This window comes from Haematobia irritans, chromosome 1 (genome assembly GCF_050003625.1).
Source record: "Haematobia irritans isolate KBUSLIRL chromosome 1, ASM5000362v1, whole genome shotgun sequence".
NCBI lineage: Eukaryota > Metazoa > Arthropoda > Insecta > Diptera > Muscidae > Haematobia > Haematobia irritans.
Genome location: NC_134397.1, coordinates 253853360 through 253881179, shown reverse-complemented (window position 1 = coordinate 253881179; position 27820 = coordinate 253853360). Strand labels below are relative to the sequence as shown.

Genomic DNA, 27820 nt, shown 5'->3' with positions numbered 1-27820 from the left:
AAGCAAAATTTGTATTCGTATTTTTAAGACATGAAATATTTGACCTCACGACAATATTTTTTTCAGTGTAGTGACAGCCCGATATTTTTGGATTACTTAGACTATTCAGTCCTTTGTGATACCACATGTGGTGAATTTCTTTCTTATAAATGATTGCTGCGCGATTCCAGTTTATCGACTTTTAGACAATGAACAAAAAAACTTTATATCAGAGAAATGCTTCTTCTACACTCAAAAAAAAAAAAAAGTTTACTTAGATCCAAAGATCTAAAAATCCTCAAAATAAGTCTTAGCCTATATTTGAAGCGTTTTTATCTTACATCTAAAGTTTCAATATTTCAGTTAATTTAAGGACAATTTCTTTAAATCAAAAATGTGTTTTTTTTACTTTAAGAAAAATTAGCCTTAGTTCAAGAAAAAATTTTGTGTCCTAAATTTAATGAAAAAAAAATTTTGAAGGAAAGATTATAAACTTTATTTTAATTAAAATTTCATTATTTTAATGGAATTTGTCCTTAATATTTAGTAAATTTCGCATCCTAAAATTTAGGCTGCGTAATCTTTAATATCGCGTAAATATTTTTTTCATTGTAGACTATTCAGTCCATTGTGATACCACATGTGGTGAATTTCTTTCTTATAAATGATTGCTGCGCGATTCCAGTTTATCGACTTTTAGACAATGAAAAAAAACTTTATATCAGAGAAATGCTTCTTCTACATTAAAAAAAAAGTTTACTTCGATCCAAAGATTTTGAATTTCTTTTAAGGATTTTGGTATTGATTCCGCGCCAAAGATGCGGGTTCTTTAAAATAAGGAAATTTTTTTGCGATCTAGGATCTATAAAATTAAAATTAGGATACAGATCTAATTTATCGAACTTTCATTGTACTTTTCTGGTTTATTAATAAAGCTATTCACGTACAACCAAAATGTCATCTTAAAAATCCAAATTATGACGGAAACTTCGAAGTAAAAAACATTTTCATAATTCCAAAAAAACTTTAAACCAAAGGCGCTAAATCCTCAAGATAAGTCTTAGCCTATATTTGAAGCGTTTTTATCTTAAATGTAAAGATTCAATATTTCAGTTAATTTAAGGAAGATTTCTTTAAATCCAAAAAGGTGTTTCTTTACTTTAAGGAGAATTTGCCTTAGTTTAAAGACATGCAACTTTAACGAAGGGACGCAAATTTTCAAAATATGTGTCCTAAATTTAATGAAAAAGTTTTTTGAAGCAAGGATTATAAACTTTCTTTTAATTAAAATTTCATACAATTAAAAAGTTCATTGAACTTTTTTAATTAGAAAAATAATTGATACAATTGACTTTTTAATGAAACTAGAAACATTACGCCAATGATTACAATTATTTCAATTTTTAATTAAAAAATTAATTGATACATTTAACATTTTAATTAAATTGGGAAGACTAATTCAGTTAAAAAAAAATTATGTTAATTTTTGAATTAAAAAACAATTAATTTTCATTAAATGAAAAATATTAAAGCATTATAGAAAATGTTTGCTTGTAGTTACTTTTTTAATTAAAAGATTCTTTGAATTTGCAGTCAACATCAATTAAAAAATTAATTGAAATTTGCTAATGAAATCAATAAATCAATTAAAAAATTAATTGAAATTTGCTAATGAAATCAATAAATGTTTTAATCAAGTATAATTTTGATGCCGACTACAAACATTCTCGTTATTGAAGACATTTCAATTAAAAAATTAATTGGATCATTTATTTATTTATTTTATTTAATTGAATCAGAAAAAAATTCTTTGAAAATGTAATGTGAATGGGGTATAAGGATCTTAGGATCCATGTGCATTTTTTTCAATATATGCTTTTCATAAACACGTATTCGCCTAACGACAGTCGTTATGAATGCGTCATTAATAATATCAAAATATTGAATTTGTATCACGCTTGCTACACGAGCCACAAATAATCTACCAAAAATTTATTGTTATATAAATTTTTCGAAAATTTTTATTTCTATGGAAAATTTTTGCAAAACTTTATTTTTTCTATAGACGTTTTTCACAAAATTTTATTTCTAGAGAAAAATTTTATATAGAAATAAAATTTCCTATAGAAAATCTCGCAAATTTTTATAGAAAATTTTCGCAAATATTTATTTCTATAAAAAATTTTCTCAAAACTCTATTTCTTTAGAAAATTTTCACAAATTTTTATTTCTATAGAAAATTTTGTCAAAATTTTATTTCTATAGAAATTTTGTCAAAATTTTATTTCTATAGAAAATTTTGTCAAAATTTAGAAAAATTGTAAAATTTTCTATAGAAAATTTTCGCAAATTTTTATTTTTATAAAAAATTTTGTCAAAACTTTATTTCTTTAGAAAATTTTCGAAAATTTTTATTTCTATAGAAAATTTTGTCAAAATTTTATTTCCAAAGAAAATTTTTGTCAAAATTTTATTTCTACAGAAAATTATGTCAAAATGTTATTTCTATATTTCGGAAATTTTTATTTCTATAGAAAATCTTATCAAACCTTTATTTTTTTAGAAAATGTTATCAAAATTTTATATCTATAGAAAATTTTGTCAAAATTTTATATCTATAGAAAATTTTGTCAAAATTGTACTTCTATAGAAAATTTTGCCAAAATTTTATATAGAAATAAAATTTTCTATATTAAATGTTCGGAAATTTTTATTTCTATAAAAAACTTTGTCAAAACTTTATTTCTTTAGAAAATTTTCGCAAATTTTTATTTCTATAGACAATTTTGTCAAAATTTTTATTTCCATAGATTTTTTTTTCAAAATTTTATTTCTATAGCAAATTTTGTCAACATTTTATTTCCATAGAAAATATTGTCAACATTTTATTTCTATAGACAATTTTCGCAAATTTTTATTTCTATAGAAAATCTTATCAAAATTTTTGTTTCTATAGAATATTTTATCAAAATTTAATTTCTATAAAAACTGTTGTCGAAATTGTATTTCTTTAGAAAAATTTGCCAAAATTTTATATAGAAATAAAATTTTTTATAGAAAATTTTCGCAAATATTTATTTCTATAAAAATTTTTGTCGATACTTTATTTCTTTATAAAATTTTCGCAAATTTTTATTTCTATAGAAAATTTTGTTAAAATATTATTTCTATAGAAATGTTGTCAAAATTTTATTTCTATAATATCAAAATTTGGATCACGGTTGCCACACGAGCCACAAATAATCTACCAATAATTGCAGAAAATTCTACCAAAACACTTACAAACCAACAAATCTATAGAAAATTTTGTAAAAATTAGCGAAAATTTTCGCAAAATTTTATTTCTATATAAACTTTTCTCAAAATTTTATTTCTATAGAAAATTTTCTCATAATTTTATTTCTAGAGAAAATTTTCGCAAATTTTGATTTCTGTAGAAAATTTTCGCAAGATTTTATTTTTATAGAAAATTTGCGCAAAATTTTATTTCTGTAGAAAATTTGTGCAAAATTTTATTTTTATAGAAATTTCTCGCAAAACTTTATTTCTATAGAAAATTTTGCCAGAATTTTATTTCTATGGAAAATTTTAGCAAAACTTTATTTTTTTTCTATAGAAAATTTTCACAAAATTTTATTTCTATAGAAATTTTTCGCAAAATTTTTTTGTATAGAAAATTTGACAAAACTTTATTACTATAGAAAATTTTGTCTAAAATTTTATTTCCATAGAAAATTTTGTCAAAATTTGATTTCCATAGAAAATGTTGTCAAAATTTTATTTCTATAGAAATTTTGTCAAAATTTTATTTCTATAGAAAATTTTATCAAAATTTTATTTCTATAGACTATTTTCACAAATTTTTATTTCTATAGAAAATTTTGTCAAAATTTTATGTCTATAGATAATTTTGTCAAAATTGTATTTTTATAGAAAATTTTGTCAAAAATGTATTTCTATAGATTTTTTTTAAGTTTAATTTCTACAGATTTTTTTTAAATTTTATTTCTATAGAAAATTTTGTCAAAATTTTATTGCTATTAAAAATTTGTGAAATGCCTCTTAGTTGGAGAGGAATATTTTGCAAAATCTACCAAAACATCGACAATTCCACCAAACATTAAAAACTCTACCATTTTTGGTAGAATTCTACCAACTGCGGCAACCGTGATTTGGATGCTAGGTTAGGTTAGGTGGCAGCCCGATGTATCAGGCTCACTTAGACTATTCAGTTCATTTTGATACCACATTGGTGAACTTCTCCCTTATCACTGAGTGCTGCCCGATTCCATGTTAAGCTTAATGACAAGGGACCTCCATTTTATAGCCGAGTCCGAACGGCGTTCCACATTGCAGTGAAACCACTTAGAGAAACTTTAAAACCCTCAGAAATATCACCAGCATTACTGAGGTGGGATAATCCACCGCTGAAAAACTTTTTGGTGTTCGGTCGAAGCAGGAATCGAACCCATGCCCTTGTGTATGCATGGCGGGCATGCTAACCATAGCACTACGGTGGCTCCCTGATTTGGATACTAAAAAGTCTGTTAGTTGTAAAAGACATGGGCTGATTTACCATTTATTGTTGTTTTTTATGCTTTTGTTGTATAAAAATGCTAATATTGAACCACCGTGTTGCAATGGTTAGCATGCCCGCCTTGCATACACAAGGTCGTAGGTTCGATTCCTGCTCCGACCGAACACCAAAAAGTTTTTCAGCGGTGGATTATCCCACTTCAGTAATGCTGGTGACATTTCTGAGGGTTTCAAAGCTTCTCTAAGTGGTTTCACTGGAATGTGGAACGCCGTTCGGACTCGGCTATAAAAAGGAGGTCCCTTGTCATTGAGCTTAACATGGAATAGGGCAGCACTCAGTGATAAGAGAGAAGTTCACCAATGTGGTATCACAATGGACTGAATAATCTAAGTGAGCCTGATACATCGGGCTGCCACATAACCTAACCTAATATTGAACTAAAACACTCGAAAATTATTCAAATTTCAGGAAAGAATTCGGCTTTTGCCGATTTTTGCTTTTTTGCTGGCTTCGGCCAAAAACCCACTTCGGTCGAGCTCTATTACACGCCACTATTGTGGTTACTTATACGACTAAACATCAAAGTTCTCTCTTCGCAACGGGCTCTCCGGGTTTTCAAGCCATTTGTTGTTCAATACAATTAATCATTTCTAAAAATTTTACTTATTAGAGTTAAGCGTCCTCGGACTCAGAATTGAATTTATATTTAATGGATTTTAATTGTGTTTAATTGCTGTTGGAGACAAAAACTTGGCTTGGAGACAATACAAATATCTTTACTCTCAGCAATTAACTTTAGCTTTTTCCCGATTTCTCCCCTCACACGCATTTTCTCCAACACATGTACTCGTACGTGATTCTACGCATTTATGGAGAATCGACATATCATTGTTTACATATGGGATTCTCCAGCAATGACTTTCACTCTCTACTCAACCCAACCCATAAGACTGTACTGAAGAGAAACGTTTTGTTTTTTCTTTCAAATTCTTGTGAAAAATTATTTTATTATTTTTTTGTTATAGTTTTTTTTGTTCATTTGCATTTCTTTTTAAAAAATAAATTAAATAAATATTAACTTAGAAAAACCATAATTTTTTGTCAAATGTTCAAACTCTTTGGAATATCATTTGTTCGTTATAAGCGAAATTAAGAAAAATGTATCGCCCAAGAGAAAATAGAGAATGGAAAACGAAATTCAAATTCAGAAGAGACGGAGAAAAAGATTAAAGACTAGATCGAAATAGGAGTTTCTTGAAATGAAATTAAGTGTTTCAAATAATTTAAATATACTACTTAACTAGGTGAATAACAAACGTCTAGTGTGTTTTAACCTCTTGGAGGCAAGAAACGAGGAAAGAATTTTCCATTCTAGTTCCATTTGTTCTTGTTGTCATTTTAAAGGATCATCTCATTGCCGGATACGGATGTGGTGTCGTCTATTGATAGCTATTGTAGGCCAAGTATTGAGCATCAGAACGGGCATAAGGGCTTGAGTTGGAAGCCTCCCAGCTATTGCTGCTGCGATCATAAGAAGTGGCAGCTGGCATGGGCATCATGGACATTTTGGCACCACTCAATTTGGTGAACAAATTGTAGAGGACAAAACCCAAAACCAACTTGATGGCCAATTTCGAAAGGATCAAAGCCTTGATGGCCTTCAATTTAATCAAAACCATAAGGATGGGCATGATGATGGATTTGACGAGGACCAACAACAACAAACTGGTGGTCAATTTGTTCTTCTTTTTGTGGCTGCGAGCTGGAAATTGGAAGAGTAGATTTTTTATGTGTTTATCCTTGGACCACTCCCTCCTCCTCCTCCTTATTACTTACCATCGGTTTGTGTAATTTCCAAATCGAAACCACGATCAGCACGATAGGTCAAAGCTGAGGAATCGGGCATTTCTACACGGATTTCATTATCATTCAAAATACGAGCAACACGATCCACAATCACTTTATCCATAACATCATCGTTAAGGGCACGACCGCTAACCTCTTCCTCCTGAACTCCAGCTACACCATCCAAATAGGTCAAAACTTTCTCCTTGATACAGCTCATGCCATTGGCATTAAAGCAATTATCCACAATGTTTGAGAGTAAATCCTCCGATGATTTGATTCGGGGCTCGGCCACCGAATTGTCAATGGCAGCAGCATTGACAGCAACCAGGAGAAGACAGCCTACGGCCAAAAACTGGATACCACGGAAGGCCATCTTAATGTGAATTTGAAAAAATTTTCGTTTTTAAATTTAATTAAAAATTCCGTATTTGATTGACCGACAACGATCGATGTTCACAATTGAATGAATTCGAAAACAATGATATCGATTTCTATGAATACTCACGATTTTATACCCAACAGTGGCCCTTGCCAAAAAGAAAGTAAAAAAATTTGTCAATGCACAGTGGCGCCGCTATTGCATTGTTTGCTGGTTATTAAATTTGGGACACAAATCCAAAATTGTCACCTCTTCGTATATGGAAGTTATGAACAAAAAAAAATTGAAAATTGTTAAATCTTTGAATTTGGAAGTTATGAACATTAGCACGTGAAGTTAGAAGAGGAACTGTCAAAAAAAAAACAACAATATTGCAAATTATTTAGGATTAGGTAAAATTTGACAGAAACAAATGGTATAGTTTAAATCGGAAGGGAATGATATCGTATAATTGCTAAATGCCATGTAAACTTCACGACCTGGGATCTTGTTGTGCAGGAAGCAAGTTAAATAAATAAATACAAAAAACAAGAACATTTTACCCAACACTCATATATGACGTCCAAAACTTTATCATAGACATTTAAATTTATTAATAAAACATATAATTTTAATTTTTAATTGAGATCGTTTAAATCACAAAATTTGTGATTGGCAACAATGAGAATGAAGCCACCGAATCGGGCCGCTGAATTTCGCCAGCGGACGCTCTGAGCACGGACGCTCTATATAAAAATTTTGTCGAAATTTTATTTCTATAGAAAATTTCGTTATTGTTGTTTTTGATCTCAGCTCAAAGCCATGCATTGACTAAACTACAAGTGTAGCTTAACCAAAAGAGGAAAAGTATGCTTGTCAAATTTATTTGGGCAAAGCCCTATAGACTGCAAGATGGTTGGATGTACAGCTGTTTCGGAATTACCACATTCCTCATCAGCATCCTCTACTTGCAGCAAAACTATCAACCAATTATCAGAATAAATTCGGGTAATTCACTCAATCCAAAGTGAATTACACTTGAACCTTCCGAAAAAAATTTCGCCAAAATTTTAGATCTGTAGAAAATTTTGTCAAAATTGTATTTCTATGGAAAACTTCGTCAAAATTTTATTTCTATAGAAAATTTAAATTTTTATTCTATAAAAAATTCTGTGAAAATTTTATTGCTATGGAAAATTTTGTCAATATTTTATTTCTATAAAAAAATTCCGTCAACATTTTATTTCTATAGAAAATTCTTTCAATATTTTATTTCAATAGAAAATTTTGTCAAAATTTTATTTCGATAGAAAATTGTCTGAAAATTTTATTTCGATGAAAAATTTTGTCAAAATTTTTATTCTATAAAAATTCTGTAAAAATTTTATTCCTATGGAAAATTTTGTCATAATTTTGTTTCTACAAAAAACTTCGTCAATGTTTTATTTCTATAGAAAATGTTGTCAAAATTTTATTTCGATGAAAAATTTGTCAAAATGTTATTTCTGTGGAAAATTTTGTCATTATTTTATTTCTATAAAAATTTTCGTCAATATTTTATTGCTATAGAAAATTCTGTCAATATTTTATTTCTATAGAAAAAATTGTCAACTTTTTCTATAGAAATTTGTATAGAAAATTTTCTCAAAATTTTATTTCGATGAAAAATTTCGTCAATATTTTTTTTTTTCTATAGAAAATTTTGTCAATATTTCTATAAAAAATTTCGTCAATATTTTATTTTTATAGAAAATTTTGTCAATATTTTATTTTTATAGAAAATTTCGTCAAAATTTTATTTCTGTGGAAAATTTTGTCATTATTTTATTTCTATAAAAAATTTCGTCAAAATTTTATTTCTATAGAAAATTTTGTCAATATTTTATTTCTATAGAAAAAATTGTCAACATTTTTCTATAGAAAATTTTGTCAAAATTTTATTTCATTGAAAAATTTCGTCAATATTTTATTTCTGTAGAAAATGTTGTCAATATTTCTATAAAAATTTCGTCAATATTTTATTTTTATAGAAAATTTTGTCAATATTTTATTTTTATAGAAAATTTCGTCAAAATTTTATTTCTGTGGAAAATTTTGTCATTATTTTATTTCTATAAAAATTTTCGTCAATATTTTATTGCTCTAGAAAATTCTGTCAATATTTTTCTATAGAAATTTCTATAGAAAATTTTCTCAAAATTTTATTTCGATGAAAAATTTCGTCAATATTTTATTTCTATAAAAAAATTCGTCAATATTTTATTTCTATAGAAAATTCTGTCAATATTTTATTTCAATAGAACAATTTGTCAAAATGTTATTTCGATAGAAAATTTTCTGAAAATTTTATTTCGATGAAAAATTTTTATTCTATAAAAATTCTGTAACAATTTTATTCCTATGGAAAATTTTGCCATTATTTTATTTCTACAAAAAACTTCGTCAATATTATATTTCTATAGAAAATTTTGTCAAAATTTTATTTCGTTGAAAAATTTCGTCAAAATTTTATTTCTGTGGAAAATTTTGTCATTATTTTATTTCTTTAAAAATTTTCGTCAATATTTTATTGCTATAGAAAATTCTATCAATATTTTATTTCTATAGAAAAAATTGTCAACATTTTTCTATAGAAATTTCTATAGAAAAATTTGTCAAAATTTTTTTTCTATGAAAAATTTCGTCAATATTTTATTTTTATAAAAAATTCGTCAATATTTTATTTCTATAGAAAATTCTGTCAATATTTTATTTCTATAGAAAATTTTGTCAGAATTGTATTTCGATGAAAAATTTCGTCAAAATTTTTTTTCTGTGGAAAATGTTGTCAATATTTTATTTCTATAAAAAAATTGTCAATATTTTATTTCTATAAAAATTTCGTCAATATTTTATTTCTATAGATAATCTTATTTTGCTACATTTTATTTCAATAGAAAATTTTGTACGAATTTATTTCGGCATAAGCCGTTTATCATGCAAAACCTTTTTTCGGAAGGTTCAAGTGTGGTTCATTGTTGGGTTTCATGAACTGACTGAATTTATTCTGATAATTGGTTGATAGTTTTGCTGCAAGTAGAGGATGCTGATGAGGAATGTGGTAATTCCGAAACGTGCGTCCATCCAACCATTTTGTAGTCTATAGAGCTTTGCCCAAATAAATTTGACAAACATTCTCTTCCTCTGTTGGTTAAGCTACACTTGTAGTTTAGTCAATGCATGGTTTTAAGCTGAAATAAAAAAACAACAACAACAGAAAATTTTGTCGAATTTTTTGATTTAAAAATTTTGTCAATTCTTTTTTTTTTTGTTTTTATTTCTATAGAAAATTTTGTCAAAATTTTATTTCTATAGAAAATTTTGTGAAAATTTTATTTTTATGGAAAATTTCACTAACATTTTATTTCTATAGAAATTTTTCTCATAATTTTATTTCTATAGAAAATTTCTCAAAATTTTATTTTATAGAGAAATTTAATGAAAATTTTATTTCTAAAGAAAATGTAGCAAAATCTACCAAAACATCAAGAATCCTACCAAACAGTAAAAAATCTACCATTTTTGGTAGAACTGCACCAACTGTGGCAACCGTGAAGAAGAGTCAAAAGCAAATGACATCAATGTTAAATGTTGCACAACAAAAAATTTCTGATCGTTTAAAAGTTATGATGGGTGCTACATGAAAAAAACAAACGCTCATTTCATACCGGTATACTTGGTATTGTGATTTGTAGAAGTCAAAGAGGTCAAGTCAGGAGATCGGTCTTTATGGGGACTATATCAAAACATGCATTCATGTGGGTCATATTCGGCACACCTACTAATGGATCTAAAATACCTTTGGATTGCCAATTTCAGACAAATGGGATAAAAATTGCGGTATATACACACAAAACATCTCCACGAAAAAAATTCCAATTAAAATTTTAATAGAATTTTCAAAAAAAAAAAATCAATTAAAACTTTTATTAATTCAAAAAATATTTTAATTAATATAAAAATCAATCAAAAAAATGTTTTTTTAATTGGACCAATTAATTTCTTAATTGACTTTGGCGATTAATACTATCATTTTTGTCATTGAAGGCATTTCAATCAAAAATTAATTGGATCAATTAATTTCGTGATTGCATCCAAAGATTATATTGTTTTGTGTAGTAGCCAACTAGGTAATTGGTGGGAGATTGGTATTTATGAGGGCTATACCAAAACATGGACCGATTCACACCATATTCGACACACCTATTTGTGAACCTACATTACATATAAATTTTGAATTTCATTACATATAAATTTTGAACTGCCTGCAGACAAAAGACGAGTCTTTTTGATAGTTTCCTAATTGAAAGATGTAGCGTTATTATACCAGACAGACGGACACTATTCACGTTTGTAACACATTGAAATATTGGTCTCAGTCCCCATAAAGTATACATATATCTGGGTCGTGGGGAAATACTGAGTCAATCTAACGATGTCCGTCCGTCTGTTGAAAGAAACAAGCTATCGATGGGAAACTTGGTTTATTAGTTTGATTAGTTTTTATTGGTATAATTATGTCCGATGGTATTGCAAAAGAAATTTGAAGAAAGAGGACCTAAACGCGCTCTTAGTTTCTTCGTGTATTCTTCGAAACTGTCAAATACCATTTGACGCCGACGGATCACCTGGACGGAGAATCGAACCGCCGACCATACAGTTTGTAAGCTAACACACTATCCACTGGGCTACGTAGCTTTTACTGTCATCGACAGACAATTAACGCTATAGCCATGAACGCAGAAGCAACGCAAACAGTCAAAAAATGATATTTATATAGCATAGTTTCGGGCGCCCAGGAACCGATGTAAAGAAACTTTATGTAACTGAAACATACATTTAGTTGGCCACCGTGGAGCAATGGTTAGCATACAAAGGGTCGTGTATTCAATTCCTGCTTCGACCGAACCCTAACAAGTTTTTTACATATGTTCGGAAGATTCCGAAAGTATGTTCGACCTTTCATACTACTATATTAAAATTCTACTAAGGATCAAAAATTATTTTTTTTATTGCAAAAATAAAAATTTTGTAACAACAAATTTTTTGGTAATAAAAAAAAATTGTTGGTGATAAAATTTGCGTCCTAAATTTAATTAAAAAATTTTAGAAGCAAAGATTATAAATTATATTTTAATTAAAATTTCGTTATTTTAAAGAAATTTGTCCTTAATATTTTGTAAATTTCGCCTCCCAAAATGTAGGTTGTGCAATCTTTAATATCAGGTAAATATTTTTTTCAGTGTAGGGCAAAAGATGAATTATTAAATTAGCTTTGAAATTATTTCGAACTTTTACAATAAAATCCCCCCACTGTGGCCAACAAAGAAATTCCACAAAATGCAGACAATAGTCCAAAATTGTACAAATTTGTACACGGGAAATCGCACTACGTTTTCAAAGATATTAACCGTCTATAAGAAACCAACAACCCCACCACCGGCTAATGTGTGCAACTGAAATTGGGGGCACGCATATACGCAGGCAAAAGAGGTTGTGGGTATTGTCGTAGTAAGGCGACGACACAACGCTAATACAAAACTTTTTAAAATGCATAGACTTATTTGGATTATGGAGTAACACGATGTCGATGTCGTCAATGGTCAAAAGTACTACGAGCATAAATACGGCGATTGCCGGACTATGATGAGCATAACTATGGGTGTTTACAAAAACAAGGTAGTTTTTTTATAAATTTTTTTTTTTAAGTAGGGACACAAATTTGTTTACTCGAAATGCTATGAAGCCTCTATACATCCCACTACTCACAATAACAACAATAGATTTAATAAAAATTTCATTTACGATATTCGCACTTGGTGCTGCAAACTTTTTTTTTTTTATAGTAAACCATTCCTTCGTTTATCCATTGATATGACTGTGGTTAGTTATGTTTTCGGATGTTTTGTGTAACTCTCTTTGAGGCATTAATCGCCATGTTTGCACGTAGCTGACACGTGACATTGGCGTAAAAGGTTCAAGGTTTCCCTCGTAATGGAGTTTTCTGATTAAGCAGGCACACCCATATATCACCACGATCTACGTCAATGTCTTTCACTTGATGTAAGGCCTAAGTGAATTGAAGTTGGTCATAGAGCCCCACCCTAAAACAAAAATTACCTTCAAATGGGGTCAAATGATTGTCAAAAGCGTATATTGTATCCAGTGATACAATATACGCTTTTTGGAGCTTCGCATTTTTACAAGATCTAGATTAGTAATCACCATGACTTGGTTAGATGGTCTAACGAAAAGTTACAATTATGTACTTGAAAAGATAAATAAAGGAGAGGGAGAAATGGTTAGGTTAGGTGGCAGCCCGATGTATCAGGCTCACTCAGACTATTCAGTCCATTGTGATACCACATTGGTGAACTTCTCTCTTATCACTGAGTGCTGCCCGATTCCATGTTAAGCTCAATGTCAAGGGACCTCCTTTTTATAGCCATTCCACATTGCAGTGAAATCACTTAGAGAAGCTTTGAAAACCTCAAAAATGTCACCAGCATTACTGAGGTGGGATAATCCACCGCTGAAAAACTTTTTGGTTTTCGGTCGAAGCAGGAATCGAACCCACGACCTTGTGTATGCAAGGCGGGCATGCTAACCATTGCACCACGGAGGAAATGGTGTTGCTGTTGGGATTTCTCAAAATGACAAAAAAAAAAAACAACAATAAAATATGTCAACATTTTTCTCATAGAAAATTTTTTCAAAATTTTATTTCTATAGAAAAATTTGTCAAAATTTTATTTCTATAGAAAATTTTGTCAAAATTTCATTTCTATAGAAAATTTTGTCTAATTTTTATTTCTGTACAAGATTTTATCAAAAATTTTATTTCTATAGAAAATTTTTACAAAACTTTATTTCTATAGAAAACTATGTCAAATGTTTATTTCTAAAGAAAATGTTGTCAAAATTTTATTTCAAAAGAAAATTTTGTCGAATTTTTATTTCTGTACAAGATTTTATCAAAATTTTATTTCTATAGAAAATTTTGTCAAAATTTTATTTCTATAGAAAATTTTGTCAAATTTTCATTTCTATAGAAAATTTTGTCGAATTTTTATTTCTGTACAAGATTTTATCAAAATTTTATTTCTATAGAAAATTTTTACAAAACTTTATTTCTATAGAAAACTATGTCAAATTTTTATTTTTAAAGAAAATGTTGTCAAAATTTTATTTCAAAAGAAAATTTTGTCGAATTTTTATTTCTGTACAAGATTTTATCAAAATTTTTACAAAACTTTATTTCTATAGAAAACTATGTCAAATTTTTATTTCTAAAGAAAATGTTGTCAAAATTTTATTTCAAAAGAAAATTTTGTCGAATTTTTATTTCTGTACAAGATTTTATCAAAATTTTATTTCTATAGAAAATTTTGTCAAAATTTTATTTCTATAGAAAATTTTGTCAAATTTTCATTTCTATAGAAAATTTTGTCGAATTTTTATTTCTGTACAAGATTTTATCAAAATTTTATTTCTATAGAAAATTTTTACAAAACTTTATTTCTATAGAAAACTATGTCAAATTTTTATTTTTAAAGAAAATGTTGTCAAAATTTTATTTCAAAAGAAAATTTTGTCGAATTTTTATTTCTGTACAAGATTTTATCAAAATTTTTACAAAACTTTATTTCTATAGAAAACTATGTCAAATTTTTATTTCTAAAGAAAATGTTGTCAAAATTTTATTTCAAAAGAAAATTTTGTCGAATTTTTATTTCTGTACAAGATTTTATCAAAATTTTATTTCTATAGAAAATTTTGTCAAAATTTTATTTCTATAGAAAATTTTGTCAAATTTTCATTTCTATAGAAAATTTTGTCGAATTTTTATTTCTGTACAAGATTTTATCAAAATTTTATTTCTATAGAAAATTTTTACAAAACTTTATTTCTATAGAAAACTATGTCAAATTTTTATTTTTAAAGAAAATGTTGTCAAAATTTTATTTCAAAAGAAAATTTTGTCGAATTTTTATTTCTGTACAAGATTTTATCAAATTTTCATTTCTATAGAAAATTTTGTCAAATTTTTATTTCTAAAGAAAATTTTGTCAAAATTCTTCAATTATTATTGTTGTTTTTGATTTCAGCTTTAAACCATGCATTGACTAAACTAAAAGTGTAGCTTAACCAACAGAGGAAAATAATGTTTGTCAAATTTATGTTATTTGGGCAAAGCCCTAGATACTGCAAGATGGTTGGATGGACGCACGTTTCGGAATTACCACATTCCTCAGCAAAACTATCAACCAATTATCCGAATAAATTCAGGAAGTTCACTAAACCCAAAGTGAACCACACTTGAACCTTCCGAAAAAAGGCGGCTTATGCCGAAATAAATTCGTACAAACATATCTCTTTTCCTTTGTCACTGTCAAATCATCGATTTGAGTGCAGTTGGCTGGGTTTATTTTGAGCGTGCTTCATTCTTGTCAAAATTTTTTTTCTATAGAAAATTTTGTCAAAATTGTATTTCTATTGAAAATTTATATAGAAAATCTTTTCAACAATTTATTTCTAAAGAAAATTTTGTCAAAATTTTATTTCTATGTCAAAATTTTATTTCTATAGAAAAGTTGGTCAAAACTTTATTTTTATAGAAATTTTTGTCAAAATTTTATTTCTATAGAATTTTTGTCAAAATTTTATTTCTATAGAAAATTTTAACAAAACTTTCTTTCCAACGAAAATTTTGTCAACATTTTATTTCTATAGAAAATTTTGTCATAGTTTTATTTCTATTGAAAAAATTGTCAAAAAAATTTTTCATTCGTTTTGTTTTGTTGTTGTTGGTTTTGTTCTTTAATCATTGTTGTTGTTTTTTTGATTTCAGAATGTTTGTCAAATTTATTTGGGCAAAGCCCTAGAGACTGCAAGATGGTTGGATGGACGCACGTTTCGGAATTACCCCATTCCTCATCAGCATCCTCTACTAGCAGCAAAACTATCAACCAGTTATCAGAATAAATTCAGGAAGTTCACTAAACCCAAAGTGAACCACACTTGAACCTTCCGAAAAAAGGCGGCTTATGCCGAAATAAATTCGTACAAACATATCTCTTTTCCTTTGCCACTGTCAAATCATCGATTTGAGTACAATTGGCTGGGTTTATTTTGAGCGTGCTTCCTCTTACTTCATTCTTGTCAAAATTTTATTCTATAGAAAATTTTGTCAAAATAATATTTCTGTAGAAAATTTGGCAAAATTTTATTTCTATAGAAAATCTTATCAACAATTTATTTCTATAGAAAATGTTAACAAAATATTATTTCTATAGAAAATTATGTCAAAATTTTATTTCTATAGACAAGTTGGTCAAAAATTTATTTGTATAGAAATTTTTGTCAAATTTTTATTTCTATAGAATTTTTGTCAAAAATTTATTTCTATAGAAAACTTTAACAAAACTTTCTTTCTAAGGAAAATTTTGTCAACATTTTATTTCTATAGAAAATTTCATGAAAAATTTTATATCTATAGAAAATATTGTCAAGATTTTATTTTTACAGAAAATTTGGTCAAATTTAAATTTTATAGAAAATTTTGTCATAGTTTTATTTCTATAGAAAAATTTGCCAAAAATTTATTTCTTTAGCAAACTTTTATTTCTATAGCAAATTTTGTTAAAATTTTATTTCTATAGAAAATTTTATCACAATTTTATTTCTATAGACAATTTTGAAAAAATTTTATATTGTCAAGATTTTATTTTTACAGAAAATTTTGTTAACTTTAATTTTATAGAAACTTTTGTCAAAATGTTATTTCTATAGAAAAGTTTGTCTACATTTTATTTCTATAGAAAATTTTATCAAATTTTTATTTCTATTGAAAATTTTGTCAAAATTTTATTTCTATAGAAAATTTTATTTCTATAGAAAATTTTTACAAAACTTTCTTTCTAAAGAAAATTTTGTCAACATTTTATTTCTATAGAAAATATTGTCAAAATTTTATAACTATAGAAAATATTGTCAAGATTTTATTTTTACAGAAAATTTGGTCAAATTTAAATTTTATAGAAAATTTTGTCATAGTTTTATTTCTATAGAAAAATTTGCCAAAAATTTATTTCTTTAGCAAACTTTTATTTCTATTGCAAATTTTGTTAAAATTTTATTTCTATAGACAATTTTATCACAATTTTATTTCTACAGACAATTTAAAAAAAAATTTATATTGTCAAGATTTTATTTTTACAGAAAATTTTGTTAACTTTAATTTTATAGAAAATTTTGTCAAAATGTTATTTCTATAGAAAAGTTTGTCTACATTTTATTTCTATAGAAAATTTTGTCAAAATTTTATTTTTATAGAAAATTTTGTCAAAATTTTATTTCTATAGAAAATTTTAACAAAACTTTCTTTCTAAAGAAAATTTTTACAGAAAAGTTGGTCAAAACTTTATTTGTATACAAATTTTTGTCAAAATTTTATTTCTATAGAATTTTTGTCAAAATTTTATTTCTGTAGAAAAATTTATTTCTATAGAAAATTTTAACAAAACTTTCTTTCTAACGAAAATTGTGTCAACATTTTATTTCTATAGAAAATTTTATATCTATAGAAAATATTGTCAAGATTTTATTTTTACAGAAAATTTGGTCAAACTTTAATTTTATAGAAAATTTTGTTTCTATAAAATTATTTCTATTGAAAAATTTGTCAAAAATTTTTTTCTATAGCTAATTTTTATTTTGAGCGTGCTTCCTCTTACTTCATTCTTGTCAAAATTTTATTTCTATAGAAAATCTTATCAACAATTTATTTCTATAGCAAATGTTAACAAAATATTATTTCTATTGAAAATTATGTCAAAATTTTATTTCTATAGAAAAGTTGGTCAAAACTTTATTTGTATAGAAATTTTTGTCAAAATTTTATTTCTATAGAATTTTTGTAAAAATTTTATTTCTGCAGAAAATTTTGTCAACATTTTATTTCTATAGAAAATTTTGTCTAAATGTTATATTGTCAAGATTTTATTTTTACAGTAAATTTTGTCAAACTTTAATTTTATAGAAAATTTTGTCAAAATGTTATTTCATTCGTTTTGTTTTGTTATTGTTGGTTTTGTTCTTTAATCATTGTTGTTGTTTTTTTGATTTCAGCTTAAAGCCATGCGTTGACTAAACTACAAGTGTAGCTTAACCAACAGAGGAAAAGAATGTTTGCCAAATTTATTTGGGCAAAGCCCTATAGACTGCAAGAGAATTTTATTTCTATAGCAAATTTTCTCAAATTTTTATTTCTATAGAAAATATTTTCAAAATTTTATTTCTATAGAAAATTTTGTCAAAATTTTATTTCTATAGAAAATATTTTCAAAATTTTATATCTTTAGAAAATATTGTCAAGATTTTATTTTTACAGAAAATTTTGTCAAACTTTAATTTTATAGAAAATTTTGTCAAAATGTATTTCTATAGAAAATTTTATTTCTATAGATCATTTTATTAAAATTTTATTTCTATAGAAAATTTTGTCAAAGTTTTATTTCTACAGAAAATTTTGTCAACATTTTATTTCTATAGAAAACTTTTTAAAAATTTTATTTCCATACAAAATTTTGTCAAAATTTTATCTCTATAGAAAATTTTATTTCTATAGAAAATTTTTTCAAAATTTTATATCTTTAGAAAATATTGTCAAGATTTTATTTTTACAGAAAATTTTGTCAAACTTTAATTTTATAGAAAATTTTGTCAAAATGTATTTCTATAGAAAATTTTATTTCTATAGATAATTTTATAAAAATTTTATTTCTATAGAAAATTTTGTCAAATTTTCATTTCTATAGAAAATTTTGTCGAATTTTTATTTCTGTACAAGATTTTATCAAAATTTTATTTCTATAGAAAATTTTTACAAAACTTTATTTCTATAGAAAACTATGTCAAATTTTTATTTTTAAAGAAAATGTTGTCAAAATTTTATTTCAAAAGAAAATTTTGTCGAATTTTTATTTCTGTACAAGATTTTATCAAATTTTCATTTCTATAGAAAATTTTGTCAAATTTTTATTTCTAAAGAAAATTTTGTCAAAATTCTTCAATTATTATTGTTGTTTTTGATTTCAGCTTTAAACCATGCATTGACTAAACTAAAAGTGTAGCTTAACCAACAGAGGAAAATAATGTTTGTCAAATTTATGTTATTTGGGCAAAGCCCTAGATACTGCAAGATGGTTGGATGGACGCACGTTTCGGAATTACCACATTCCTCAGCAAAACTATCAACCAATTATCCGAATAAATTCAGGAAGTTCACTAAACCCAAAGTGAACCACACTTGAACCTTCCGAAAAAAGGCGGCTTATGCCGAAATAAATTCGTACAAACATATCTCTTTTCCTTTGTCACTGTCAAATCATCGATTTGAGTGCAGTTGGCTGGGTTTATTTTGAGCGTGCTTCATTCTTGTCAAAATTTTTTTTCTATAGAAAATTTTGTCAAAATTGTATTTCTATTGAAAATTTATATAGAAAATCTTTTCAACAATTTATTTCTAAAGAAAATTTTGTCAAAATTTTATTTCTATGTCAAAATTTTATTTCTATAGAAAAGTTGGTCAAAACTTTATTTTTATAGAAATTTTTGTCAAAATTTTATTTCTATAGAATTTTTGTCAAAATTTTATTTCTATAGAAAATTTTAACAAAACTTTCTTTCCAACGAAAATTTTGTCAACATTTTATTTCTATAGAAAATTTTGTCATAGTTTTATTTCTATTGAAAAAATTGTCAAAAAAATTTTTCATTCGTTTTGTTTTGTTGTTGTTGGTTTTGTTCTTTAATCATTGTTGTTGTTGTTTTGATTTCAGAATGTTTGTCAAATTTATTTGGGCAAAGCCCTAGAGACTGCAAGATGGTTGGATGGACGCACGTTTCGGAATTACCCCATTCCTCATCAGCATCCTCTACTAGCAGCAAAACTATCAACCAGTTATCAGAATAAATTCAGGAAGTTCACTAAACCCAAAGTGAACCACACTTGAACCTTCCGAAAAAAGGCGGCTTATGCCGAAATAAATTCGTACAAACATATCTCTTTTCCTTTGCCACTGTCAAATCATCGATTTGAGTACAATTGGCTGGGTTTATTTTGAGCGTGCTTCCTCTTACTTCATTCTTGTCAAAATTTTATTCTATAGAAAATTTTGTCAAAATAATATTTCTGTAGAAAATTTGGCAAAATTTTATTTCTATAGAAAATCTTATCAACAATTTATTTCTATAGAAAATGTTAACAAAATATTATTTCTATAGAAAATTATGTCAAAATTTTATTTCTATAGACAAGTTGGTCAAAAATTTATTTGTATAGAAATTTTTGTCAAATTTTTATTTCTATAGAATTTTTGTCAAAAATTTATTTCTATAGAAAACTTTAACAAAACTTTCTTTCTAAGGAAAATTTTGTCAACATTTTATTTCTATAGAAAATTTCATGAAAAATTTTATATCTATAGAAAATATTGTCAAGATTTTATTTTTACAGAAAATTTGGTCAAATTTAAATTTTATAGAAAATTTTGTCATAGTTTTATTTCTATAGAAAAATTTGCCAAAAATTTATTTCTTTAGCAAACTTTTATTTCTATAGCAAATTTTGTTAAAATTTTATTTCTATAGAAAATTTTATCACAATTTTATTTCTATAGACAATTTTGAAAAAATTTTATATTGTCAAGATTTTATTTTTACAGAAAATTTTGTTAACTTTAATTTTATAGAAACTTTTGTCAAAATGTTATTTCTATAGAAAAGTTTGTCTACATTTTATTTCTATAGAAAATTTTATCAAATTTTTATTTCTATTGAAAATTTTGTCAAAATTTTATTTCTATAGAAAATTTTATTTCTATAGAAAATTTTTACAAAACTTTCTTTCTAAAGAAAATTTTGTCAACATTTTATTTCTATAGAAAATATTGTCAAAATTTTATAACTATAGAAAATATTGTCAAGATTTTATTTTTACAGAAAATTTGGTCAAATTTAAATTTTATAGAAAATTTTGTCATAGTTTTATTTCTATAGAAAAATTTGTCAAACATTTTTTATATAGCAACTTTTTATTTTGAACGTGCTTTCTCTTACTTCATTCTTGTCAAAATTTTATTTCTATAGAAAAACTTATCAACAATTTATTTCTATAGAAAATGTTAACAAAATATTATTTCTATAGAAAATTATGTCAACATTTTATTTCTATAGAAAAGTTGGTCAAAACTTTATTTGTATACAAATTTTTGTCAAAATTTTATTTCTATAGAATTTTTGTCAAAATTTTATTTCTGTAGAAAAATTTATTTCTATAGAAAATTTTAACAAAACTTTCTTTCTAACGAAAATTGTGTCAACATTTTATTTCTATAGAAAATTTTATATCTATAGAAAATATTGTCAAGATTTTATTTTTACAGAAAATTTGGTCAAACTTTAATTTTATAGAAAATTTTGTTTCTATAAAATTATTTCTATTGAAAAATTTGTCAAAAATTTTTTTCTATAGCTAATTTTTATTTTGAGCGTGCTTCCTCTTACTTCATTCTTGTCAAAATTTTATTTCTATAGAAAATCTTATCAACAATTTATTTCTATAGCAAATGTTAACAAAATATTATTTCTATTGAAAATTATGTCAAAATTTTATTTCTATAGAAAAGTTGGTCAAAACTTTATTTGTATAGAAATTTTTGTCAAAATTTTATTTCTATAGAATTTTTGTAAAAATTTTATTTCTGCAGAAAATTTTGTCAACATTTTATTTCTATAGAAAATTTTGTCTAAATGTTATATTGTCAAGATTTTATTTTTACAGTAAATTTTGTCAAACTTTAATTTTATAGAAAATTTTGTCAAAATGTTATTTCATTCGTTTTGTTTTGTTATTGTTGGTTTTGTTCTTTAATCATTGTTGTTGTTTTTTTGATTTCAGCTTAAAGCCATGCGTTGACTAAACTACAAGTGTAGCTTAACCAACAGAGGAAAAGAATGTTTGCCAAATTTATTTGGGCAAAGCCCTATAGACTGCAAGAGAATTTTATTTCTATAGCAAATTTTCTCAAATTTTTATTTCTATAGAAAATATTTTCAAAATTTTATTTCTATAGAAAATTTTGTCAAAATTTTATTTCTATAGAAAATATTTTCAAAATTTTATATCTTTAGAAAATATTGTCAAGATTTTATTTTTACAGAAAATTTTGTCAAACTTTAATTTTATAGAAAATTTTGTCAAAATGTATTTCTATAGAAAATTTTATTTCTATAGATCATTTTATTAAAATTTTATTTCTATAGAAAATTTTGTCAAAGTTTTATTTCTACAGAAAATTTTGTCAACATTTTATTTCTATAGAAAACTTTTTAAAAATTTTATTTCCATACAAAATTTTGTCAAAATTTTATCTCTATAGAAAATTTTATTTCTATAGAAAATTTTTTCAAAATTTTATATCTTTAGAAAATATTGTCAAGATTTTATTTTTACAGAAAATTTTGTCAAACTTTAATTTTATAGAAAATTTTGTCAAAATGTATTTCTATAGAAAATTTTATTTCTATAGATAATTTTATAAAAATTTTATTTCTATAGAAAATTTTGTCAAAGTTTTATTTCTACAGAAAATTTTGTCAAAATTTTATTTCTATAGAAAATTTTGTCAAAATTTTATTTCCATACAAAATTTTGTCAAAATTTTATTTCTATAGAAAATTTTTTCAAAATTTTATATCTTTAGAAAATATTGTCAAGATTTTATTTTTACAGAAAATTTTGTCAAACTTTAATTTTATAGAAAATTTTGTCAAAATGTATTTCTATAGAAAATTTTATCAACATTTTATTTCTATAGAAAATTTTTTCAAAATTTTATATCTTTAGAAAATATTGTCAAGATTTTATTTTTACAGAAAATTTTGTCAAACTTTAATTTTATAGAAAATTTTGTCAAAATGTATTTCTATAGAAAATTTTATCAACATTTTATTTCTATGGAAAATGTTGTCAAAATTTTATTTCCCTAGAAAATTTTTTCAAAATTTTATATCTTTAGAAAATATTGTCAAGATTTTATTTTTACAGAAAATTTTGTCAAACTTTAATTTTATAGAAAATTTTGTCAAAATGTATTTCTATAGAAAATTTTATTTCTATAGATAATTTTATTAAAATTTTATTTCTATAGAAAATTTTGTCAAAGTTTTATTTCTACAGAAAATTTTGTCAAAATTTTATTTCTATAGAAAATTTTTTAAAAATTTTATATCTTTAGAAAATATTGTCAAGATTTTATTTTTACAGAAAATTTTGTCAAACTTAAATTTTATTGAAAATTTTGTCAAAATGTTATTTCTATAGAAAATTTTATTAACATTTTATTTCTATAGAAAATTTTGTAAAAATTTTATTTCTATAGAAAATTTTGTCAAAGTTTTATTTCTATAGAAAATTTTGTCAAAATTTTATTTCTATAGAAAATATTGTCAATTTTTTTTTTCTATGGAAAGTTTACTTAAAATTTTATTTCTATAGAAAATTTGGTCAAAATTCCATTTATATAGAAAACTAAAGGGCATACAAATTCATAATTAATAAAATTGTAATACAAATCTCCTTTTTGGTTTGTGTTGAAACTCTAACCGAAGTATATCTGACAGTTGGATATACACTCCGGTTTTGCATACAAACTATAAAAAGTCCTTCCATAACACCATACCAGTAAGTCAACAGGGAAAAGATTAAAACTAATTATTATTATAAAATAATTAACAAAATTTGAATAAACATGTCCTTTTTGGTTTCTGGGGCAAATGGATTTCACAGTTTGATGTACACGGATGTTGATTTTGAAATAGTGCTAGTACCTTAGTAGTTGCATCATGCTGGCAACTTCGCTCACTGCGGCTTTTGATGCAAACTATAAACATTCCATCCATAACACCATAACAGTAAGTAAACAGGGCAAAGATTAAAAAAAAATTTGCAAATTAATTTCATAACTCAAACAAGTGCTCTCCATACAAAAAAGCGAAATTAATTTGAGACGCAAAAAGTGAAAGAAAACCCATAAAAATTATTTCTTGTGCGTTTTATGCATTTCCCTTTTGCTGTGCCACACACACACACACACATAGCTTCAGTTCATCCAAATTGACACCACCACTATCACCACAATAGCAACCAGGTCCAAGTGTAAAAATATAAAATTCAAACCAAATGCCAAATACGGAACCCTGAAGACATTTTTTAGAGACATAAATTTATTCTGGGTTATACCCAAATGTGGCTTAGTCGTAAGCGCTCGAGAGAGTGAGTAAGTTAGCGTGCGACCAAGAAAAGCTTTCCAAACGTAACCCACTTCAGTTATGGATGAACTTTGAAAATATTTTTAAAAGCATTGCAAAATATGCATATTAAATTAATTTTTTTTTATGGATGTATATATTATTTCCCCAGGGAATGAACTACTACATCAAATTATGCATTGTCAACATAATGTAATGTAGTATCAGCAGTGAAAAAAGGATTTAAATTAATTGCATATTTAATTGCGAGAAGTAGTATTAAACTTTACGTTGGCATATTTTAAACTATGCATCGAATTTCTTTAGATTCCATTGGGTTTTTTTATTAGCTAAATATTTTAATTCTCGCCATGTGTATCCTGCCCACGGGTGCAACAGATCTACCAAACAGTAAAAAATATACCAAAAATGATAGATTTTTTACTCCAATTAAGAGGTACTGCACATATTTTCTATAGTAATAATGTTTTGGCAAAATTTTCTATAGAAATGAATTTTTGAAAACTTTCCAATACAACTGAAATATTGACAAAATGTCCTATAGAAAAAAAATTAATAAAATTTTCTATAAAAATTACATTTTGACACAATTTTCTATAGAAATAAAATTTTGACAACACTTTCCATAAAAATAAAAATAAATTTTCTATAGAAAAAAAGTTTGAAAAATATGTTCCATAGAAATAAAATTTTGAAAACCATGTTCTATAGAAATAAAATTTTGACAAAATTTTCTAAAGAAAAAAATTGTTGACCAAATTTTCTATAGAAATAAAATTTTGACAAAATTTTCTATAGAAAAACAAGTAAAGGAAGTCTAAAGTCGGCGGGGCCGACTATATTATACCCTGCACCACTTTGTAGATCTAAATTTTCGATACCATATCACATCCGTCAAATATGTTGGGTGCTATATATAAAGGTTTGTCCCAAAATACATACATTTAAATAGCCATCGATTTGGATAGAAAAAAAATTAATAAAATTTTCTACAAAAATTATATTTTGACACAATTTTCTATAGAAATAAAATTTTGACAACACTTTCCATAAAAATAAAATTTTGGCAAAAATTTCTATAGAAAAAAGTTTGAAAAATATTGTATAGAAATAAAATTTTGACAAAATCTACTATTTTAACAAAATTTTCTATAGAAATGAAATTTTGACAAAATTTTCTATAGAAATAAAATTTTGACAAAATTTTCTATAGAAATAAAATTTGGCATAACTTGCTATAAAAATTAGATTTTGAAATTTAAAAATAAAATTTAGACAAAATTTTCTATAGAAAATAAGTTTGACAAAATATTGTATAGAAATAAAATCTTGACAAAATCTTCTATAAAATAAAACTTTGACAACATTTTTTATAAAAATAAAATTTTAACAAAATTTTTTATTGAAATGAAATTTTGACAAAATTTTCTATAGAAATAAAATTTTGAAAAAAAATGTTCTACAGAAATAAAATTTTGAAAAAAAATGTTCTACAGAAATAAAAATTTGACAGAATTTTTATAGAAATAAAATTTTGAAAAAATTTTCTATAGAAATGAATTTTTGAAAAACTTTCCAATACAACTGAAATATTGACAAAATGTCCTATAAAAAAAAATAATACAATTTTCTATAAAAATTACATTTTGACACAATTTTCTATAGAAATAAAATGTTGACAACACTTTCCATAAAAAAAAAATGTTGTTCAAAATTTTCTATAGGAAAAAAGATTGAAAAATATTGTATAGAAATAAAATTTTGACAAAATCTACTATTTTAACACAATTTTCTAGAGAAATGAAATTTTGACAACATTTTCTATAGAAATAATATTTTGACAAAATTTTCTAAAGAAATAAAATTTTGACAAAATTTTCTATAAAAATACAATTTTGATAAAATTTACTATAGCTATAAAATTTTGACAAAATTTTCCATAAAAATAAAATTTTGACAAAATTTTCTATAGAAAAAGAGTTTGACAAAATATTGTATACAAATAAAATTTTGACATAATCTTCTATAGAAATAAAATTTTACAACATTTTTTATAGAAATAAAATTTTAACAAAATTTTCTATAGAAATGAAATTTTAACAACATTTTCTATAGAAATAAAATTTTGAAAAACATGTTCTATAGAAATAAAATTTTGAGAAAATTTTCAATAGAAAAAAATGTTGCCCAAATTTTCCATAGAAATAAAATTTTGAAAGAATTTTTATAGAAATAAAATTTTGAAAAAATTTTCTACAGAAATGAATTTATAAAAAAACTTTCCAATACAACTGAAATATTGACAAAAAGTTCTATAAAAAAAATTAATAAAGTTTTTTATAAAAATTACATTTTGACACAATTTTCTATAGAAATAAAATGTTGACAACACTTTCCATAAAAATAAAATGTTGTGCAAAATTTTCATTGAAAAAAAGATTGAAAAATATTGTATAGAAATAAAATTTAGACAAAATCTACTATTTTAACAAAATTTTCTAGAAAAATTAAATTTTGACAACATTGTCTATACAAATAAAATTTTGACAAAATCTACTATTTTTACAAAATTTTCTATAAAAATTAAATTTTGACCCAATTTTCTATAGAAATAAAATTTTGACAACACTTTCCATAAAATAAAAATTTGACAAAATTTTCTATAGAAAAAGTTTGACAAAATATTGTATACAAATAAAATTTTGACAAAATCTTCTATAGAAATAAAACTTTGACATTTTTTATAAAAATAAACTGTTAACAAAATTTTCTATAGAAATAAAATTTTGAAAAACATGTTCTACAGAAATAAAATTTTGAAAAAATTTTCAATAGAAATAAAATTTTGACAGAATTTTTATAGAAATAAAATTTTGGCAAAATTTTCTATAGAAATTAATTTTTGAAAAACTTTCCAATACAACTGAAATATTGACAAAATGTCCTATAGAAAAAAAATTAAAAAAATTTCTATAAAAATTACATTTTGACACAATTTTCTATAGAAATAAAATTTTGACAAATAAAATGATGGCAAAATTTTCTAAAAACAAAAAAGTTTGAAAAATATTGTATAGAAATAAAATTTTTACAAAATTATACTTTCAATTGTTCAATCTTTAAGAAACATGTTAGTATTTTAGTTAAGTAATTACAATATTATGCTAGTCTGTAAGGAAATATTCCATAGACTCAATAAACGAAATGAAATGAAATCTACTATTTTAACAAAATTTTCTATAGAAATGAAATTTTGACAAAATTTTCTATAGAAATAAAATTTTGACCCAATTTTCTATAGAAATAAAATTTTGGCAACACTTTCCATAAAAATAAAATTTTGACAAAATTTTCTATAGAAAAAAGTTTGACAAAATATTGTATAGAAATAAAATTTTGACAACATTTTTTATAAAAATTAAATTTTAACAAAATTTTCTATAGAAATGAAATTTTGAAAAACATGTTCAATAGAAATAAAATTTTGAGAAAATGTTCTATAGAAATAAAATGTTGACCAAATTTTCCATAGAAATTTTGATTTTGACAGAATTTTTATAGAAATAAAATTTTGACAAAATTTTCTTTAGTATTCTATAAAAATTAAATTTTAAGAAAATTTTTTATAGAAATACAATCTTGACAAAATTTTCAATAGAAATAAAATTTAGACAAAATTTTCCATAAAAAATAAAATTTTTGAAAAATATTCTTTAGTAAAAATT

At 24.5% G+C, this 27820-nt stretch overlaps 2 protein-coding genes across 2 annotated transcripts in view; one reads left to right on the top strand and one right to left on the bottom strand.

The window, feature by feature from the left end:
- LOC142219646 (uncharacterized) overlaps nucleotides 1-27820 on the top strand; it is an 88249-nt gene that overhangs the window by 43155 nt on the left and 17274 nt on the right. The window lies entirely within an intron of this gene.
- Nucleotides 5550-6834, bottom strand: LOC142219643 (uncharacterized). Its single transcript, XM_075288532.1, has 2 exons — nucleotides 6353-6834; nucleotides 5550-6278 (listed from the first exon to the last, which is right to left on the bottom strand). Exons 1-2 carry the CDS (start codon nucleotides 6735-6737, stop codon nucleotides 5956-5958), a joined length of 708 nt encoding a protein of 235 aa, XP_075144647.1. The 5' UTR covers nucleotides 6738-6834; the 3' UTR covers nucleotides 5550-5955.

Excerpts from the sequence above, each read along its gene's own strand:
- LOC142219643 (XM_075288532.1), bottom strand. The coding sequence starts at position 6,737 with ATGGCCTTCCGTGGTATCCAGTTTTTGGCCGTAGGCTGTCTTCTCCTG. Across the intron at positions 6,279-6,352 it reads GGAAATTACACAAACCGATG|CTCGCAGCCACAAAAAGAAG; the intron begins GTAAGTAATAAG and ends TCCAATTTCCAG.